This window comes from Haemaphysalis longicornis, unplaced genomic scaffold (assembly GCF_048455015.1).
Source record: "Haemaphysalis longicornis isolate Haplotype H1 unplaced genomic scaffold, Haemaphysalis longicornis Haplotype H1 scaffold_6, whole genome shotgun sequence".
NCBI lineage: Eukaryota > Metazoa > Arthropoda > Arachnida > Ixodida > Ixodidae > Haemaphysalis > Haemaphysalis longicornis.
In genome coordinates this window covers 53466566-53485245 of record NW_027526407.1, presented here as the reverse complement: position 1 = coordinate 53485245, position 18680 = coordinate 53466566, and the positions used below count along the sequence as shown (strand labels likewise).

The 18680-nt window shown below is 45.5% G+C and overlaps 3 protein-coding genes across 4 annotated transcripts in view; 1 reads left to right on the top strand and 2 right to left on the bottom strand.

Annotated features, from left to right (window-relative positions):
* Positions 1-776: 776 nt before the first annotated feature.
* LOC144142693 (LYR motif containing protein 1-like) lies at positions 777-2296 on the bottom strand. Its single transcript, XM_077674360.1, has 3 exons — positions 1789-2296; positions 1642-1702; positions 777-1071 (listed from the first exon to the last, which is right to left on the bottom strand). Exons 1-3 carry the CDS (start codon positions 1945-1947, stop codon positions 902-904), a joined length of 390 nt encoding a protein of 129 aa, XP_077530486.1. The 5' UTR covers positions 1948-2296; the 3' UTR covers positions 777-901.
* Positions 2285-4312, top strand: Pex12 (peroxisomal biogenesis factor 12). The gene has a single exon (XM_077674359.1). The coding sequence runs from the start codon at positions 2294-2296 to the stop codon at positions 3260-3262; it is 969 nt and encodes a 322-aa protein (XP_077530485.1). The 5' UTR covers positions 2285-2293; the 3' UTR covers positions 3263-4312.
* Positions 4313-5394: 1082 nt separating this feature from the next.
* The window catches only part of LOC144142688 (RNA polymerase II-associated protein 1), a 44107-nt gene continuing 30821 nt past the window's right edge, over positions 5395-18680 (bottom strand). Inside the window, exons 21-28 of one of the 2 annotated variants that reach the window (XM_077674350.1) lie at positions 17372-17554; positions 17119-17214; positions 16640-16770; positions 15851-15992; positions 13258-13423; positions 9090-9174; positions 7631-7764; positions 5395-5765 (exon numbers count right to left, since the gene is read on the bottom strand). In XM_077674350.1, coding sequence (XP_077530476.1) covers positions 5703-5765; positions 7631-7764; positions 9090-9174; positions 13258-13423; positions 15851-15992; positions 16640-16770; positions 17119-17214; positions 17372-17554 — 1000 coding nt within the window. In that variant the 3' untranslated portion in view covers positions 5395-5702. Of the gene's footprint in view, positions 5766-7630; positions 7765-9089; positions 9175-13257; positions 13424-15461; positions 15586-15850; positions 15993-16639; positions 16771-17118; positions 17215-17371; positions 17555-18680 lie in introns of those variants that run through there. The other variant, XM_077674351.1, reaches the window with a different exon arrangement.

Genomic DNA, 18680 nt, shown 5'->3' with positions numbered 1-18680 from the left:
AGCAGGAGACCGGGCAGCACAACCGACTGCACTCGTAATATTCTACTCTTGCCACTGCCTTTCATATGGATATGCACTGGCAGTAAGCAGGGGCGCTAGCGTCACCCGCATAAATCTTTATATAACACTTACACAACAAAGCAAAATGTTTGACCAAAATCGAAGCTGGAATGAAGCCTGTTGCCAGTCGTAAGGAGACAGCCTGTTTTTAAACAAATTGTTACAAGTTGAAGTTAGTGTCTTTTTAAAAACATACACTGAGAAGTTTCCAGATACATTAATTTAGATGTCTATACCTTGCTGCTTTTTGACAGAAACATGCTTAGACAAGCTCTGTCAACTCTGTTTTGCCATTCAAGGTTTTCTACATACCACAAATCGTAATGAGAAAAATTCCCGACGTGGCAATGTCATTTCCAAGCTAGCGACATTTTTGTGCATCGATAAACAACAGCTGCTGCTGTGAATGGTACATTTCGTATTCATGGAACCGTAATCTACCAACTTAAGAAAAACTTGTTTTTACGCATTGTTATTCTTTATTTGAATGGGCAGGAATTTTATCATTTAAAAACAGAGCGGAAGACGGGACTAAGGAAGGAACAGTCTGTTCCTTCCTTAGTCTTTTCGCGCTGTTTTTAAACGATATGATGTACCAACAAGCTCTTCAGTACACCCTTGGGAATTTTAGCCAAGGTTCTCCCGGTGTCGTGAGAAGAAGTCCATGGGCTGTGAAACATGTGTTATCAAAATGAATTGACTTGCCTGGAGAAACATTACTTTTACCATACTATTTATTCAGCGGGGTTTCCAAGCTTTCCTGAGAAGAACTGCAGGCTAACAAGTTACGCAACGGTACAACAACAAGAAATGAAATTGGTGCAAGCTAAAATTCCCTTGTCTACTTCTTGTCATCCGGTGGTGTACCATCGGGGTCAAGGGATCGAACGTAGATGGGTCTTGACGCCTTCCACAGTTTCTGCTGTGTTTTGAGGTGTTTGGCGTGACTTGGACTAAGTGCACTCGGGGCCAAGTTCACGGGTCTTGGATACGGGTTGCGGTAGTGGAGAGCTGGAATACAAAAAAAGAAGAAGAAAAAAAAAAAAAAACCTTGTTAGCGGCTTGAGGAAAAATTTGCATGCATACCTAGTGCCGTAAGTCACTTCTGTACAAGTTTCTTTTTTTTTTTTTTTACAAGAGGGGGGAGTTAGACGTCTGCACTGCTCGCGTTCAAAAATGACTGCACGAATACCGCATCAAGTCAATGCATAAAATGCAGTTTTGATGAGGCTGCTTTGTCCACAATAAAGTGAAGTTTCGTTTTAAAGGCGACGCGAATTTTAATCCCGAAGAAACGAGAAAAGTATGGTAATTAGGCGTAGTTTATACAGAAAATCTGTGATATTTGATCAGAAGAGTTCGAGCTTGAGCAGTTTACGAGAATCCATTGTTTCGCTTTTTTTTACAAGTGCAACACCACTAATGCTATATTACCCGTACGCATTGATGCAGCAGCTAGTTGATTAACAACCACGCCACAGCAAACAGGAGTCCAGTAAAGTAAAATTAGAGCACATTAAAATAGAGGTTGTAGGAAGGTTTGTAGCGGCAATCAAGTGAGCAGTTTCGCATGCATCTTACCCAAGTCCAATCTCGACTGGCCTTCTCTCAAACATTCCTTGATCGTCTCCGTATCTTGTATCTAAAACAAAAGTTATAAAAACACCGTTCCACGATTAAAAAGCCGCACACAAGTCACATTACTTTCTTAATTGTCAGGCAGCTTACGTCTTTGTTTCTCCTGAAAATGTCTTTCGTTTCTGAGACGATGTAGAATTGCTCTTCCTGGGTTTTCTCCGGCGTTTCTGCTGCCCATGTTCTTCCAGTCCGAAGTAGCTGTTTATAGAGCCGCAACACGTCGCGGCGAAGCATGGTGGTCGAGAACATTAAAAATACCCAAGCTTTCTGCCAACGGTAGCTCCAAAAACTTGCTGCAGCGATTAAAGAGGAAAGTCCACTAGTTTAACCGGGCCCATATGCAGTGTGCACCAATGTGCATTCACTTGGCCGTGCTCGCGTGCTCGTCTGGTCGTCTGCCCATGGGCCGTTTTGCTTTCGGATCATCTCACATTTGACGTTTGAAATACCGGCTAAACGGTTGCAAGATTTTATTGGTAAAATAAAATTAAGCATATTTGTAATCAGCTTTTAATGCAGCTCAGTGCAGGCAATGGTGATACTGGCTACAGGAAAAAGTACAAAACAATCAGCCCAAGCCAAATCCGAGCACAAAATGGCGGAGTACGGAGCTCACTTGGCGACACATCTCGCCGAGAAACCGTCGATATTCGAGGTCCTCGCGCAGGAAAATCTCTCTCGCGCGCTCAGAAACGCACTACGGCACCTACTCTCCTACTTCGCCGATCTGAGAAGTGGCGGCAGAAGCGCTGGCCGATCGTGGCTCGAGACACACCGCGACGAACTTGTGTCTCTGGCCGACCTCTCCGTTCAGCTGTACCATCTCACGCGTTACGCCAGTTCGTTCTCCGAACACTTCTACGGCCTGCGCCGAGTTCCCACAACGGCTCGGCAAAGCGGCGAGCTTAAGCGGAGCCACCTTCTGAAGTCCCTGGCAGCTCTCGTGCTGCTGCCTTACGTCCGGAACAAGCTCGACTCCGTCGTCTTCGACGAGGACGCACCTGCGCGAGACGGTTGGATCGCGACGCTTCGTCGACTCTACCCGGTCGTCTCGCTCACTTGCGAAGCGGCTTCGTTGACGTACGCGTTGCTCTACGCTATCGGGAAGTCACCCGTCCATTCACCGACTCTCTCCCTGTCGTCAGTGCGCCTGGAAGTGGCGCCGGCGTTCACAGATTTAGCAGACCCCAATGCGGGTAGGGCTGTGCGGGTGCTACGCGGTATTGCCGACGCGTTCTCGGCGACCCTAGCGACAGCGGCGTTTCTCCTGCACTTCCTGGACTGGTGGAACTCTCAGAGGAAAGGCAGCTTGATTGCGGAACCCCCCGTGCCACCGCCACCGAAACCCGACGAGCATTCGGAAGACGCTGAAGGTTCCGTCGGTCGCGGCGTGTGTCCGCTTTGCATGGGCGAGATCGGAGCCCAAGCTGCAGTGCTGACCACGAGCGGATACGTGTTTTGCTACGACTGCATCCGGACTCACTTGTCGAGCGGTCGCGCGACGTGTCCCGTGACGGGCTATCCTTCGTCGCAGGATAATGTCGTGCTTCTTGTGGGACAGTGACGAGTTCGACGTCGACTGAACGGAATCTCAAACAGCCGAGCTCGCCGTTTTTATTGCGTTGCCATGAGCTAAGCCGCGCTGTGCGATCTGAGTGGTCGCGAAAACAGGATTCTGGCAATGGGGGGCGAATGTTGCTTTCCTGCGTTGTCAGCAAATTGGTGCGTTGGACCCAAGAAATCATTGGCGTGAACCCACTGTGGGGAATTGGCCAAGTCGTATTTGGATATTTCTGTCTGTTGTTGCGCTTTTAGGTATTGCACATACCCAATCAGGGAATCGGCCAATGAACAGAAGAAAAATAAAGTTCTTATTTAATTACGAGGTGCTTAGAAAAGACAATTTGGAACGGTTGGAAAGAGTTTTGGTTCCACTGCACAAACCTCACGTCTTTTGCCCATAAAGGTGACCGCTTCTCGGCCAATCGCCCACACGGGTATGCGCTATACCACCACATGTATGTAAACAACTTGTCATGAGGTTTTTCTTAGTTTTCAAACCAGTAGACCAATGTCCTGGCTGTGTGGACAACCCAGCCTAAGTGAATGCTTGTCCATGTATTTTGTCGACTGCTGTCGCTGCGGTCTCTTCCATCAGTTAGCAGCTGTGGACCTTTGGTGTGCCGACCTGAAAACCATTCATCGTTTAGTTTATTGTTGGAAGCGACTCCAAGTGCAGATAAACGCTTCAATAAAAAATTCAAGTGCAAAGAATGGATTCAGATAGTAGTAGTTAAAAGCTGTTGGAAGTCAGTGAGAGGCCCTTGTCTTTCAGTGACATGTATGAATGGAGTCCATTAACTGGTCTGCCTTTACACCATCCAAGACTATTAGAAGATGGAGACCTAGAGTTCCGCAGGTACAAGAGTGCCTACAACTTGCGTCTATTCATTTTGTGTTCTCCATACTATGCTGCACTTTGCGCGCATGCTGTGTTGTGTAGTTTCAGCCGCATTTGGGCACCATTCCGTGGGTGAACGCCGTGATGCCATCCAACTTGTTGAAAACAGGTGTACAATCATGGCGGTTAAATAAATGATACCCAAGTATTACGTGTGCAGTTTGGGTGTTATTTCTTAAGGAACTGCTTAAAAACGAAGGTCCCGCAGAAATGCCCCGATATCTCGGTACGAGCTTCAACCAAGAATCTAAGAGCATTGTACGAATGCAAGCACCAATAGATAAAAATAAATGAAGCTGTTTTTCACTTTTATTGCTATCATAGTAGCATAAAACCAATAAAAGCACCAATCTTCTAAATTATTCTTTACCTTTGGAGATCAGCCGTTGGAAACTCAGTTTTCATTTTCTTCTGAATTGCGCAGCCAGCATGTGCCAAAACACTGCTGGAAAATGAAAAATATTGCAGCTACCCATTCTGAATAGTGTGTTGTCTTTTTGTCAGTATTTCTGTCAAGCCGCAAGACAACATTGTAAAAATGCGCTAGTAAATGTCTGCCTTGAGCCACAGCTTCAAAATGCCAACAAATATCAATAATAAACTTTAGCAGTCCTATAGGACCATTGCCTGCCCTGCAGGTTGTATTTGGCATTGGATAAATGTAGTTCTAAAAACTAATTGCTTAGCTAGGCAACTTTATGCCATTGATTACTAGTATGGTAATACGTTTTCACAAGTAATAGTCGCAGTGTGGTCACTGGTGCGCAAGGAGATTTCAGTTTGGTGCGATTGCTTTAATAATCGTTCGCAACTGCATGCTCTGTACCACCGAAAAGATTATTTTAAAAATCAAATTCAATTTCTCTGCACAGGAAAGCGAATCAAACCGCACAACGCTGCTTTCCCACACCTTCAATGCGATCTTCTTGCCACTTTTAATTGCCGACAATGCGACAATAATGTTTCATATTGACAACAACACTTGAACGGGACCAGAGGTGACAAGAAAGAGCGTTGACCAAACTGAAAGAGCGTATATAAGTGCGGGCTAGTAATACTAATATGAAAACGCGTATTAGCCTGCACTAATATGCTTTGTCAGTTCTTGTTGGTGCTCAACCTTGTCACTTGTCCAATTCAGGAGCTGTTGTTTAATATCAGTATGTACCGACAAGCCTGCAATAACGTTTCATCCATGCTGCCACACCAGCCAAGAATAGCCAAACACTGAAAAATTGATGAAAAGCAACAACTTGCACGACCTTTTATTCATGCCGAAAGATAGATAATGTCACACAGGGCAACTTTATGTACAATGGGAAGGAGGTTGACATTGCGAAAGGCACTTGCACATTCCTCAAATTTCGGAGGACATTTTAAAATTAACAGTCGATCCCATCCCCGCACGATGGTACCAAGCTGTAGAGAAGTTCTAAAAACCCCAAGGAGAGTGATGACGATTCACTCCATAATTCGATGCTTGCCACAGGATGCATGATACATTAACGTAAGGATGAGAGACTATGAACAATGGGGGACAAGGTCACGTGCCTTTCCCAATCGCTTTCCCTGGCGGTGTCCACTGAAGAATGCGTTCGGCAGCTTCCTGTAATTGTAGAAAGGAGTACAACAAAGGCTTGCTGTGATGAGAAGCACAAAAGACTACACCTACAGCGCTTCCAACACAGTTGATCAATAACAACATCCACATGACGGGTGTTTCCTTACCTACCTTCCCATCTCTACTCTTGTTACAGCTTCAGAAGACGCAGCATTGCAAAATTCACAGATAAAGAAAATCATGCACCCCTTCAGTCTAACGATGATGATAAGTGATCACAAAGCTTTCTCGTCAGGGATTCCTTGGTTGTCGTCTCAGCTTGGACTTTGACTTGCAGATGATTTAGACTTTGACTCGCTGAGCCTTGACTTTGACTCGCACACAGTTCGAACTTTTGATTACAGTGGCTTCGACTTTTACCCTTTGCGTTTTGATTTCGCACGAATAAAGCTTTGCGTGCAACCATCGCCATCATTAGACGGAGGTGATTTTTCTCTCTAATTTGGCACGTCCGTGCACCCCTCTCAAGTCCAAACTGCTTCGACCGCGTTGGAATGGCGCGATCGAATAGACGTCACAAGGGACCTGGGTCCGATTCTAACCGCAGAAGCGTTTTTTCTACACCCATTATCATCATCGTCGGAAAGTTTGTTTTCCCGTAGTGCGTTTTGTGGTGCACACGGATGCCATTAGTGAGACGTAGAAAGCTTCGCTTAAAAAAAGACACACGTAAGGCTCCTCACAGTTATTATGTATGAAAGCTTATGAGTGGGATATTACTTCCACAGCACAATATACGTTACTTGATAGCTTTTGACGCAGCTAAGCATGACATGAGCGGCGGGCTTGATATGAAAACAGAGCAATTCCACATATTAGACATCCCGGAAAGCGGAGTGCAGTTGGTATTGTGGTTTGTGAAAAAAAGTTTTCGCACAGCAAAATGAGTTTATAGCCAAAATATGAGTTTACATTGTGGCTAACACAATAAATGGAGGAATTGGTGCAAGTTTTCCAGGCCTTTCAGAATGCACGCGCAGACATCTCAAGGTGAAGGAAAAGTTGCAGAAAGTAAGAGACTCTCACGGGTGCAAGTAGAGAAAATGAATGCAAGTTTTCTTGGTGTATTTGGGCCGATACAAATATATTTCACTACCTCGAGTGATTCACATAATTGACGTTCCACCTCACTTAATATCAGAGAGTAACAAATAATGCAGCATATGCCACTCACGATAGTGGTAGATCTGAATGGAAGGAGAAAAAGTTTCGGGGCACCTTTAAAGCTAGCAGCTACTGAACCTACAGAACATGCCATCCCTCCCTACTGGCCACCGACCATTTCTTCAAAGCATCCCCCACCCCCCCTCACCCCTTTTTAAAGAGGTCAGTCTAGATCTGCTCCACCGCATTCTATAATATTAAAATGCACAGGGAGAGAGAGAGAGAGAGAGATAGGAATAAGAAAGAGGGGATAAGAGTAACAGGGTGAGATAGGGATAAGAGAGAGAGGGTGAGATATGGGGATAAGAGAGAGAGGGTGAGATAGGGATAAGAGATAGATAGGTATAAGAGAGAGGGGAGGAGAGAGAGAGAGGGGGGAGGGAGAGAGAGAGGGAAAGGGGGGGGGGGGGCTCGATCTCTATCCTTTTTTGCAAGCACACTCCTCTAACTTTGTAGTCAGTTGCGAGCTAGCTGCGTTTACTCATAATGAGATCACCACAATCCACCCACAAACCAGCCGGGAATTCCCAACCAGAATCATAAAATGCTACTCTCCATTCGACACCCTTGCATCTCCTGGAAAGAACAGTTTGAGCAAATATTTCAAGCACTAGGTATGTCAACTACGACGATTACGCGGCAACTGCCCAAAGATACCTTACTGCACAGATCACCCCACTACGTACCTTGCTGCGGTAGCATGACAGGACTTGAAGCAGGTGCTCTTTGAAGGGGCTGGACGACGTGCTGTGTACGAAACGAACAACACTCTGCTCCGCGATAGCATGGAGCAGGGGGCTTCTGCTGCGATCCAGCCGTCCTGCAAAAAAGTTTAGGCCTTTTTTTTTTAAACTGTCATTTTATACTGCTCAGGACTGCCCTAGAGCAGCTTCGTATTTTGTTTGCCCATGGAATTCTTTTTGCTAGAGCAGTTTTGGGCTGCCCTGGAACTGCTCAAAGGTGCTCTGGAGAGGCGAATAAAAGAGACCATTTATTAGCAAGCCTCGTTCCACTATGAACCCCGTGGAATGGGACAGAGGGAGCTATGAGCGCTGTGCTGAAAGCAGTGCGTTCTTTTTTGAGACCAAAGGGCTTTAGAATTAAGTCCAATGTGCACAAACATGAGTGGCAAGATGGGAGCTTTGTACAGTGCGGAAGAGAATGGGAGTTCTGATTCATATTGCGACAGACTTTGAGCCTAAGTGAGGTCAAGTGTGCACGATTAACCTTGGCTCTGGGTTTTGATGCCGGTGAGGGCATCAACTGCGAAACCTTTGAGGTAACTGACAAAGGTAGGAATTATGGCTTAAAAATATGGAAAGGGGGTTAGAGATTAGACACAATAGAATAACAATAGATAAAATGTAGAACAGCATAATGAAGAAGAGGTTTTAAGAAGTATAGCTACTGCAGAAGTAAGCAACTATTGACAAGTGCAGGCGAGGTCGATTTTTTTGTAAGCCACCACCCCAATATGAAAGGAAGGTCTTCTATCATCATCATCAAGGGCAGATGGACACAGACGCGCGATGACTGACTAAGAGAACTGTGCACCGAATGCATGGTATAATGTGTTGCAATGATGTATAATGTACTATGGCTTTGTAGAAGCCTAGGAAAGGCCGTGACCATAGAGTTTCTTAGTAAGCATACTAGAGATGAAACTACGCCTGGGAATCCAGGTCGGCGTAGGGGGTTATGGGAGGATCAGATTCCGAAGCGTTTTTTGGAGGTTTGCTTTCTTCACTAGGCATTGATATGCCAAGACAACTGTTCCAACAGACTCTCATTAAAAGGAACACGCTTGACTTCCTTTTTCCTTAGCTTTAAAACAGTGTTTTTTTTTTTCTAGGTATATAACAAAGCGCTCTTCTTGGCATGTTGTGGCAATGCATTTGAATTTACGGCCACTAAAACGTTTCAATCCAAGCCAACGACGAAAGTAAGGCGAGCGTACGGTATAATGGTGGCACGTGACAACACAGACAGCCTTGATGTGAGCTGTATAGACGGTAGCGCCGGATTCCTCTCTAGCGTATAGTGTAAGAAACTCTATGGCTGTGACAGCCAGGACACAGTTTAGTATCTTCGATACTAATAACTAGGACTGCAAAGTTTTCCAAGGTGTGCGTGCAACACACTCACCCGACAGCAAAAGTTTCAGGTAAGTCTCCAGGAGCATTTCATTCTGCTCAGGGGGTTCCACGAACCTCGACAGGGGTACGACGGACTGGACAAAGAGAAACGTTTAGAGCGTGAACTCAATAGCTCAAGGCAAGAAGATGGTGAAGGAACGTATCCTGCATTGGTAAGCAGCCCGCAGCAGATGACCTCACTTGTTCTGTAAATGTTTAAACTTAAGTTTCTTTGCACATGGAAGCGACTGCCATAAAGCCATGCACAGTCTTTATAGGGGCCATGCAGACAAAACACAAGTTTGGTTCATTCAAAAGATTGCCTCGTTAGAATCACACTGACACCACTTTAAATGCACACTTCCCTCAACTAAGCTATATAAAGAGGAAAGAAGGGAATGGCCATGCGACCCACTAGCTCGATTCCCGCAACAGAACCTATGATGCCATACGTTCCAGCTGTGTAATTGGCTGAGGCTGGCGAAAGCAGACACAAATTAGGCAGGGCGTATAAGCTTGCCGAATGAGCTAGTTGCGCTTACATTTAGGGCACGTTCTTTTTATAGCAGAAAGAATGGTGGGGTAAACAGCGGAAGTTACGAAAGTACAGTTAAACCTCGATGTAACGAACTTCAATGTAACGAAACCCTCAATGTAACGAACCACGGAATTTTTTGTAACTTCAAGTGTATGCACACCATGTATTTTCACCCTCTGTGTAACGAAGTCCCGTTTGCCGGAATTTCAATGTAACGAAGTTTCATGGAGAACGAGGCACGATATTTAAGTTGTAGAAGTAGATTTTGGGAGACGCAAGCGCCGAAATGGGGTCCCAATAAAACGCGAACGGCGACACAGGTCGCCCAATGCCGCGGATGCAGCCAGCCACGGAGTCTTTGATTAAGTCCCTTGCCTACAAACTGCGTGGCGTGCATACACGGCTGGCACACTGTTTCTGTCGGAGCTTAATCGTCTACTGCTTAATCGGCATCAGCGTGAACCGCACGCAGCGTTTTCTCCCTGCAAAAACGCAAAACGCGCTCCGCAAGCCACAGGCGCGCTGACGCAGCCGCGGAGACCACCCGCGCGATGCGGGTAGCTCCAGCGACCGCTTCTAACCTCTCGCTGAAACGCAACTCGAGGGGCATATGAGAGGGGCGTGCGAGAAAAAAAGCGGATAACGTGGGCGAAATTTTCATTGTAAAACGTGACACGCGCCGCTTACGAAAGCGCCCATCAAATATCCTCCGCGGTGGTAAGCCTACTCGCCGCTGGCGTTGCCGCATGGTTGCCGCCGCCGCCGCAAGCCGCCGCTTTGCACTTCGTTCAAGTTCGCTCATGCTTGTTGGGTTTCGTCGTCCCAGCAAGCGTTTGTGAATCTTTATGAGCCTTGCACGCGCGTTTTTTTTTTCACACCGGCGTCCGCGATTGCGTGCCGGCGGCGGGAAGTGACTCGCGCTGCTCGCGCTGCGCGCAGCGGTGGGAGGAGCCTGAGCAGTTTCGCCATGGTTTCGCCAATGGGGAGGCGCGCACCCTACGGCGGGAGCTTCGAAGCACTCGGGGATGCTGGCTGGCTAGACGATAAGGCCGCCGCGAAGGATATTTGATGGGCGCTCTCGTAAGCGGCGTGTATGGCGTTTTACAGTGAAAATTTCGCCTACGTTATCCGCTTTTTTTTCTCGCATACCCCTCTCGTTTGCCCCTCGAGTTGCGTTTCAGCGAGCGGTTAGAATCGGTCGCTGGAGCTACCCGCATCGCGCAGGTGGTCTCCGCGGCTGCGTCAGCGCGCCTATGGCTTGCGGGGCGCGTTTTTGCGGGAAGAAAACGCTCCATGCGGATCACGCTGATGCCCGCGTAGACGATTAAGCACCGATAGAAACAGAAACAGTGCGCCGGCCGTGTATGCGCGCCACGTTTTCTTTTTAAGGAAACGCTTCACGGGATGAACACTTCATTATAACCGCGAATTTCAATGTAACGAAGTAAATTACGAATTTTACCGACTTCGTTACATCGAGGTTTAACTGTACACGTAAGCATAGAAGTACTGATGTGTACTGCTGTTGGTACTGTGCGCACTGTGCTTCGTTTAGGTGCACAGCACCACGGGGCTTTGGGGTAGTCTCAGATGACACTCACTCTAGCCACGTTAACGACACTCGCCGATTCGAGTAAGCGATGGTGTCTTACGTGACCATATTTATCGAGCGAACGCCGTGTTTCACGAAAAGATTATTTTCTCCCTGACCAAAAACAAGTCAGGTATACAAATACAGTCAAAAACAAAGCAAAGGCCGAAAACGGCCCTTCGCGGTATGGTGGTGCCGTCTAGGTTGACTAGCAGTAAACAAGGCTCCACAATCGGCTGCGGAGCGGTTCTTGCGATGTCATTGCAGATGTCGTGAAAACACACGATTTGGCGGGAGAATCAAAATTTTAACATAAACTGATTACTTTCTCAGTGAATACGGCATCATTTGCTGCTGGACAAGTGCTGGGGGCACTATAAAACACGAAGTCTTTCGAATAAAACAAACTTGCACTTTGTCTGCATGGCACATTAAAGGGCAACCGTAGCAGAGATCTTCAACTGCACTGCAAAGTGGACAATGTTCACCGGATCACAAAAAGGGTGGCACTACAATGCGGAGAGACAGAAATGCTTTATCAGGTCATAAACAGTAGCAGGAATGCTCATAGCAATGGTAATTACGTAGGTGAAGGCAAGGAAAGTCACAAGCATTTGATTATTACACGAACCTAGCTCTGAGATCGGCAGAAGCTGGGTCACAATGACTTACAAAGCAATTCGATTGCAGCCTGTGATGACGGACTACAGTCCACCACAACCTCCGTCATGACTTTGACGAGAAACTGGTTGGGTTCATGCTCTAGACAATCAAGAACTTGCCGGAGAAAAATTACAAAGTGGGTAAAACGGGGAGCGCCAATCAGGTGCCTATCTACTTTGATATGCCAGTTGCGGTTAATGAAGAAGGCACTAAAGAAAAGAAGTTACGAATTGTGGGTGCAGAAAGAAATGAAAAACCATGATGTTGTGTTGTGCTTTTGAAATGCGGAAGTCGCACTTGCCATACAGTGTGTTTAAGCTCAATGCCCTTGCAACGGGAGAAATGTTTCTAAAAAATGTTGTGCACATTCAAGAGAAAGGGTGGATAAGTGGTGCCTTGGTGGAGGATAGAGTAAAGATGGTTTGGTTGCTGGCCCTGTTTTCTTTTTCTTTCTTTCTATCAAAAAGATTTTTCTGCGTGTTCTCTTCAATATTCTAAACCTAAAAGCTGACAAACATTTTAAACTGAGCATGTGATGCAAGTAATCAGCGATTTACAAGCATCAAATCTCATTAGGTTAGCAGGCAATTAAATTTTCAAAATCCTCCAGAAATTTTTTTGCTTGTTTTCCTAATCTTTGGAAAGCACTGAGCCCACATACAAAAAATAAAGCTGGCAGTGCAAGTATTTTTAGATTTAAAGCCATGTCATCAAACTAAGACTTCTGTCCTTCGGGTCACTCTGACGTCAGCTTGGTCTTCACTGCAACTGCTTTCTCTAGTTTGAAAGAAGGATGACTGTATGGCCTGTAGTTTAAATAATGATTGCTACTTTCAATATTAGTAATTTGTTGTTTCCTGTATAAGATCAGATTGTAGTTTGCTATTTTCTGTTGTGTTCTCTGAAAGAAAGAACATTTTCCTTTCTAGGCTGTACTTGTATGCTTATGCTCTAGGTTGTATTTGTCTGTTGGCTATCTAGTTTTTGGTAAAACTGCTTTTAACTGAGACTGCACAGCCTCACACACAAGCCTCAGGGCTTATGCTGGCTAGATAATGCACATGTATGCATTTATTTGAACGAATAAACTTCTTATCTTATCTTTCTAGCGTTCAGCTGTAGCGAAAAATGAACAATGGTGATATCTATCGAAAGAGACATCCTTGAAGAACTATCTCCCAGAAAACAAGCTGTATTGGTTTCGTGCTCAAATTGCTAGAAATAATTTTGATTAATGTCCTAAATATAGGGCAACAGGGCCAAAAGGGTTAGAAGGGCCACTTTGAACGAACAATTTAATTTGAACAATTTAATTTGGGAGAACAAGCCTTGGGCAAGCCACTTTGGACGTCTCGCTACCGCGGCTGCGTGAACAAAGCTGCGCACCTGATGCGGTCGGATGCGCGTCATCGCCAGGGCCTCTGGGTTCTCGGCAAAGAGAAGTTTGCGGAAGTGGGGGTCGCATGCTGCTTGCAGGGGGACCAGAAGCCAGCAGGCAAACACGGCGTCGCCGTACGACTCGCCGACATACTGCTCCAGCAGCCGCGGGAAGCTGCACACGTGACACAGACCGGGACGTCACATGACTAATACCCCTGTCACACGGCAAACCTAATGTCATTCAAAGTGAATGACATTAGTTGTTAATGATGACATTCGGTTTGGCTGTGCGTGTCTACAGGGCAAAACTAATGTCATTTGATTGTGATAGCAGTGACGATAGCTCGCAAAACCCGCAAAATAATATTTTTGTGTGTCTAGAATGTTTTCACACAAATTTTTTTTGATAAACATAACAAAGGATTATTTTTTTTAAATGAAAATCACCAGTTTAGGTGACATCAGTAGACATTACAATAAACATTTCCACCTCTCCTTTTCACACGCGGGCGTAGTGGCTGAGTGAAAAGGCCTGCTTTGTACCAATGCAAAGTGGGCCCTGTTAGCATTTTGTCGGTGTTTTATTTGCTGCATAAGCCCAAGCTCGTCTATTTTGTGTGATAGTTGCGCATCTACTCAATGTATCACATTCCCAACTTGCTCCAACCATTACAACTTTCGCTAGTAAATTTCCCCAGGGAATTTCCTCAGTGGATTTCCCTAGTAGGTTTCACTAGTGGATTTCCCTAGATTTCCCCAGCAGATCTGACTGCCCATTTCAGGAAAAGACTTTAGTAACATCGGCCAATCACATGCAGCACCACTGAATTTTCGGACTTTCAACTGCGCATGCCTACTTGTTAGAACCCTTCTACGCTCACTATTTTCTTGTGAGTTTGCTTTAGAACACAAGTCTGCTCTAACATGTCTTGATAAGGTTTAGAAGCGTTGATTAATTACATCTTTGTGACGACACAATTTCACCACTTGCACCTTCCTGCATCTTTCTCATAAAAGCCCACCCAGCATTTTCAACAGGAAACGTTCTCCTTCTAGCCTTCATTTAATATCCCTTACTCCTACTGATTGTTTTAACAATATATGTGAGTACACTGACTTCAGAAAGACATCTTTACATAAACACAAGAGAGTGGCTTGTCTAAACTGCAGCATTGGATACTTCTGGCCTTCTCTTGCTTTGAAGTAAGGTAAACCAATTTAGATACAGGTACTGCACCTGAGCCTAAGCCTAACAGTGTAAAGTCCAAGATGGCTACTTCAGTCCCCCCCATTCATCTCAAAAATTTGTGTCAGAACTTTTCAGATATAGCCAATTAAAGAGAATATGGTGCTCTAGGCAAGTGCATTACAGGATGATAAAGAAACAGCAGTGGCTATCAGTGGGCCATTCAGCCCAGGGAAAGGTGAATGGTCCACCAATGTCATCTGGCACACCCACCCACCCACACACACACACACACACACACACAAAAGAAAAAAATAAATGCTTGCATGTATTTCTCGCTCTACCGCAGCAAAGAATAGGGAACCACAGAATTCATCCTATGGTGTTTTCCAATTATGGTTTAAAGAAAAACACAGTACAGTCTCCAGTGCATTTTTTGAATTTGTAAGACGTAGAGACGCTTTTTTACAGAGCTGGCCAGCAACATACTACTGCACTTTTGAACTCTCGTTTTTGGACTGCTCTGTTATTCCGACCATTTTCCATTTCCCATCAAATGTGCAAAAATCTGTCAATTACTGCTCTCATGATCTGCCCCAACTGCGCGAAGCCCAATTCGTAGTAACAGTCAATGCAGACCTACACTTTGAGATATCTCATCTTGAGTTGCTAAACGGGTACATGGGAAAATTATCCACCTATACATCACTTCTACAAAACTTACTCCAGATAACAATGAAAGGTTTGCACGGCTTGGTGACCCCCTACCTCAAGATATGTTTTTTTTTTTTGCTCACAAAAAGAACGCAGCACGCTTGACTGCCAAACAACCTAGACGACCACGTAGAGATCAGTTCTTCAACAAAATCCACCCGGGATAACATTGCAAAATATTGTTACTTCAAATGTTGATTTTCGCTCGTTAAGAGAACATAACGCACTCGTCTCGCAAACACCCAGAGACGAGCAACAGCAAAGCAGCAAAACGCAAAATGGCTTGCCCGACATCCACCCCCAACAAAGGCAGGCATGGCAATGCTCACAAGTCCGAAAAAGGGAGGCAAGCCCAGTGATGCCCGCAAGTCCAAAAAGGGCGGCAAGCCCAGCAATGCCCGCAAGTCCAGAAAAGGGCGGCAGCCCAGCAATGCCTGCAAGTGCAGTAAAACCTCGTTACAAGAGACACTCGAGGGATCCAGGAATCCTGTCTCTTGTAACCAAGGTCTCTTGTATGCAACGTTGCTAACATGGCAAACATAGGAAAACCAAGCAAACTGTTTTCATTCGAATGTCTCTTATAACCAAGTGTCTTTTGTAACAGCGTCTTTTGTAACGGGCTTTTACTGTTTGGAAAGGGCGGCAAGCCCGGTAATGCTCGCAAGTCCGAAAACGGGAGGCAGGCCCGGCAATGCTCACAAGTCCGAAAAGGGTGGCAAGCCCGGCCAGTCCTTGAGGTCCAGGTGGCGCTGCATGCGGCAGAGCAGCTTGGTCTGCTCGAGAAGACGCAGCAGTGACAGCATGGTCGCTTGCACGTCTAGGTCCAGGAATAACTCCGGTCCTGCACGAATGCCCCCCCGGCAGGTCAGAACAGGACTTTAGGTGCGTCCCTGATCACAGAATAGGCATACTATTCTTGAATTAACTGCGCAACAGGCAAGGACGACAGGGCAGTGTCTTGCCTTCCCTCTTGCCATTGCCCGTTGCACTGTGAATTCAAGAATACGGAAAGTCAATCATATCGAACGCCCATTTCAAACACCAAAGCTTAATGAGCTGTAGAATTAGTTCCAAGCGGTGCATCAAGAAACCGATTCTCTTATTGCACTCACGACGGTTCATAATATTGGAAAATATAAAGATTACAGTTTTATGACCAACACTGTTTTGTCTATTGTTCATCCAAGAATGTCTAATTATCTCTAATTATCTTGGGGACAAATTGGCTCACTCAAAAAATATTGGCATGGTTTAAATCAGTGGGAAGAAAAGCATCAAGACTGACAAGTTTCACAGAGTTTCCTTAGAAATTAAAAGAAATTGTTTTAAGAGCAATGTCCGCCCTTAAATAGAGTGCAACCAACCACCCAATATCAAATTTCATTTGTTGTGCAAGCGTTCATCGTAATGAGGTTACACTGCTTCATGTAATGTACTTTACGATGAGGTACTTCGAGCAAGGTCACTTCTGCTACAAAGGTAACTCACCGGCGAGGAAGACGGAAGCGAGGCGGGTGAAATGAACGAGCGGTGCAAACGACCGCATGAACCGATGCCGAAGCTGTAGCAAGTGACCGGCCCAGCGCAGGCAGGAGAGGACGTCCTCACGGTCGTAGCTTCTGCAAAAGTCAATAGGAAAGTGTGGTCAAGTTGGCTGTGCATGCCTAAAATTAAAGGCACGCAAGCAACTGTCAGTTCTACAAAACCCTCTCATGGGAAAACGTTGACAACCTTGAAGTGCGATGGCGAGTTGTTGCTTGAAATTTTGTGTTTGCTCCCAAAGAAAAAAGAAATGCACTACCCGATGATAACATTTCAGTAGCTGTTGATCAGTTGGCTGCACAAACTTAAAGGGGCATCTAAAATGCATCTGGAGGTGCATTAACAATTATTGAGCCTCTAGGTTTGGCAAAGTCACCAGAACACAAAAGTGCAAAAAAAGAAAAAAAGAAAACGCCTTCACTCACGCAGGGCTTTCCTCGAGGTTGCACAGTGACTCCACAGGCAGGTACACCCAATCGCACGGAAACAGGGGCCTCTTCGTTCGAGTCAGCGACACACAGCTGCATAAAAGACGGCAGAGTTGGCCCGGGTAGTCCATTTATAAAGGACAAGGCGGTTCACAGTTTTTACAGCGCGCAAGATGGGCTCGTTTATTTGAAGTAATTTGAAGCAATTTAGGCGAGCCCCTAAAGTGCTCTGCACTTAAAAGTGCGTCACCTGTCACTCCGTTGGTTCGGACCCAGGTCAAACAGCTTCACGTAAGTGTTCTTGATACTGGAGAGCCGCGCACTGTCCAACTTTGACAATGTGGCAAGAGGAACCGCGTGTCCGGTGACGCTTTCCAACTCGGTGACGGAAGCATCTTCGCCCAACAGAGTTCTCACGGTGCTCGACTCCGCGCTGAAAGCAAAGAAAACAAACCAAGAATTGATACGCCGGGAAAAAAAAAGGGGGGGGGGGGATGGTGTGACCAAAAACGTTAGAGATTTACAGGGCTGAGAAATTGAACATCAGAAAGGAACATTTCTACGATAATTCCCTGGGCAATGCTTTGCCTTTTGAGGCTAGAGCGAGTTGCTTGCGAACTAAGAGTTTTGTGGGGAAGTAATCACAAAATGATGGGGTATGCGTGGTCTGCGGAAAAGAAACAGAAACTATGCGGCACATAGTGTTAGAATGCGAGGGTGTCCATCCAAATCTACATGAGGGAAATATTCGGCTTCCAGAAGCCCTAGGATTTAAGGGTAGCACAGAGGAAGTTAACTTCAAGGCTGTCGAGGCGACGAAATGAAGATTAGAATGCTGGTGGACGAAAAGCAGGGAGGGGAATATTGCCTAGGACAGTTACCACCTGTAACAGGGAAAAGAAAGTATTTTGTGCCTAATAAGCTTTTTGTGCCTGCCCTAAGCAGCGCTAGTATTAAACCAAGAGTATAAAACATAGGTATATTAGTCCTTTTTGGTAAGATGACACGTCATCACCCCGCTACAAAGGGGAAACCAATAGCGATCATCATGTCCATAACTTTAGAAGTGACTGCTTTGATTCAAATACTCCGCGGAGAATGCACGGTTGAAAGCAAGCCTCGTTTATACAGAGTCGAAGCAAAGCACTGCAAACACAAGCTAAAAAATGAAAATAAGTACATGAACAAGTGTGAACCCTAAAACACTCGTCGCCACTGTTGCTTAGGGCAGTCAGACTGGTCTGATACAAGTGGGCTATCTCAAACACACACCTGGTCTTGGTGCTGTAACTTAAGGGGCACACTGGTTTTAGAAACTTTTGATTTCCAGTCAATTTTGATGAAACTTCATGGGCTTGTTCAGTTTTTTTAGCTGATGTCAAATATCCAATTAGTTTTGATGTAAGGTAATTAGTTTCCAAATTAATTAAAAATATTCCTTGACTGTTCTTGAGAACAATAGGAAAAAACTATTCAACAAAAGATTATCAGCAAGGCATGAATAGATACCAGATGTTGTGAAGAATGAAATGTGGGAAGCAGTTTGTTTTTGTTTTGCA

Excerpts from the sequence above, each read along its gene's own strand:
- LOC144142693 (XM_077674360.1), bottom strand. The coding sequence starts at position 1,947 with ATGTTCTCGACCACCATGCTTCGCCGCGACGTGTTGCGGCTCTATAAA. Across the intron at positions 1,703-1,788 it reads TTTTCAGGAGAAACAAAGAC|ATACAAGATACGGAGACGAT; the intron begins GTAAGCTGCCTG and ends CTTTTGTTTTAG. Across the intron at positions 1,072-1,641 it reads CCAGTCGAGATTGGACTTGG|CTCTCCACTACCGCAACCCG; the intron begins GTAAGATGCATG and ends TTTGTATTCCAG.
- Pex12 (XM_077674359.1), top strand. The coding sequence starts at position 2,294 with ATGGCGGAGTACGGAGCTCACTTGGCGACACATCTCGCCGAGAAACCG.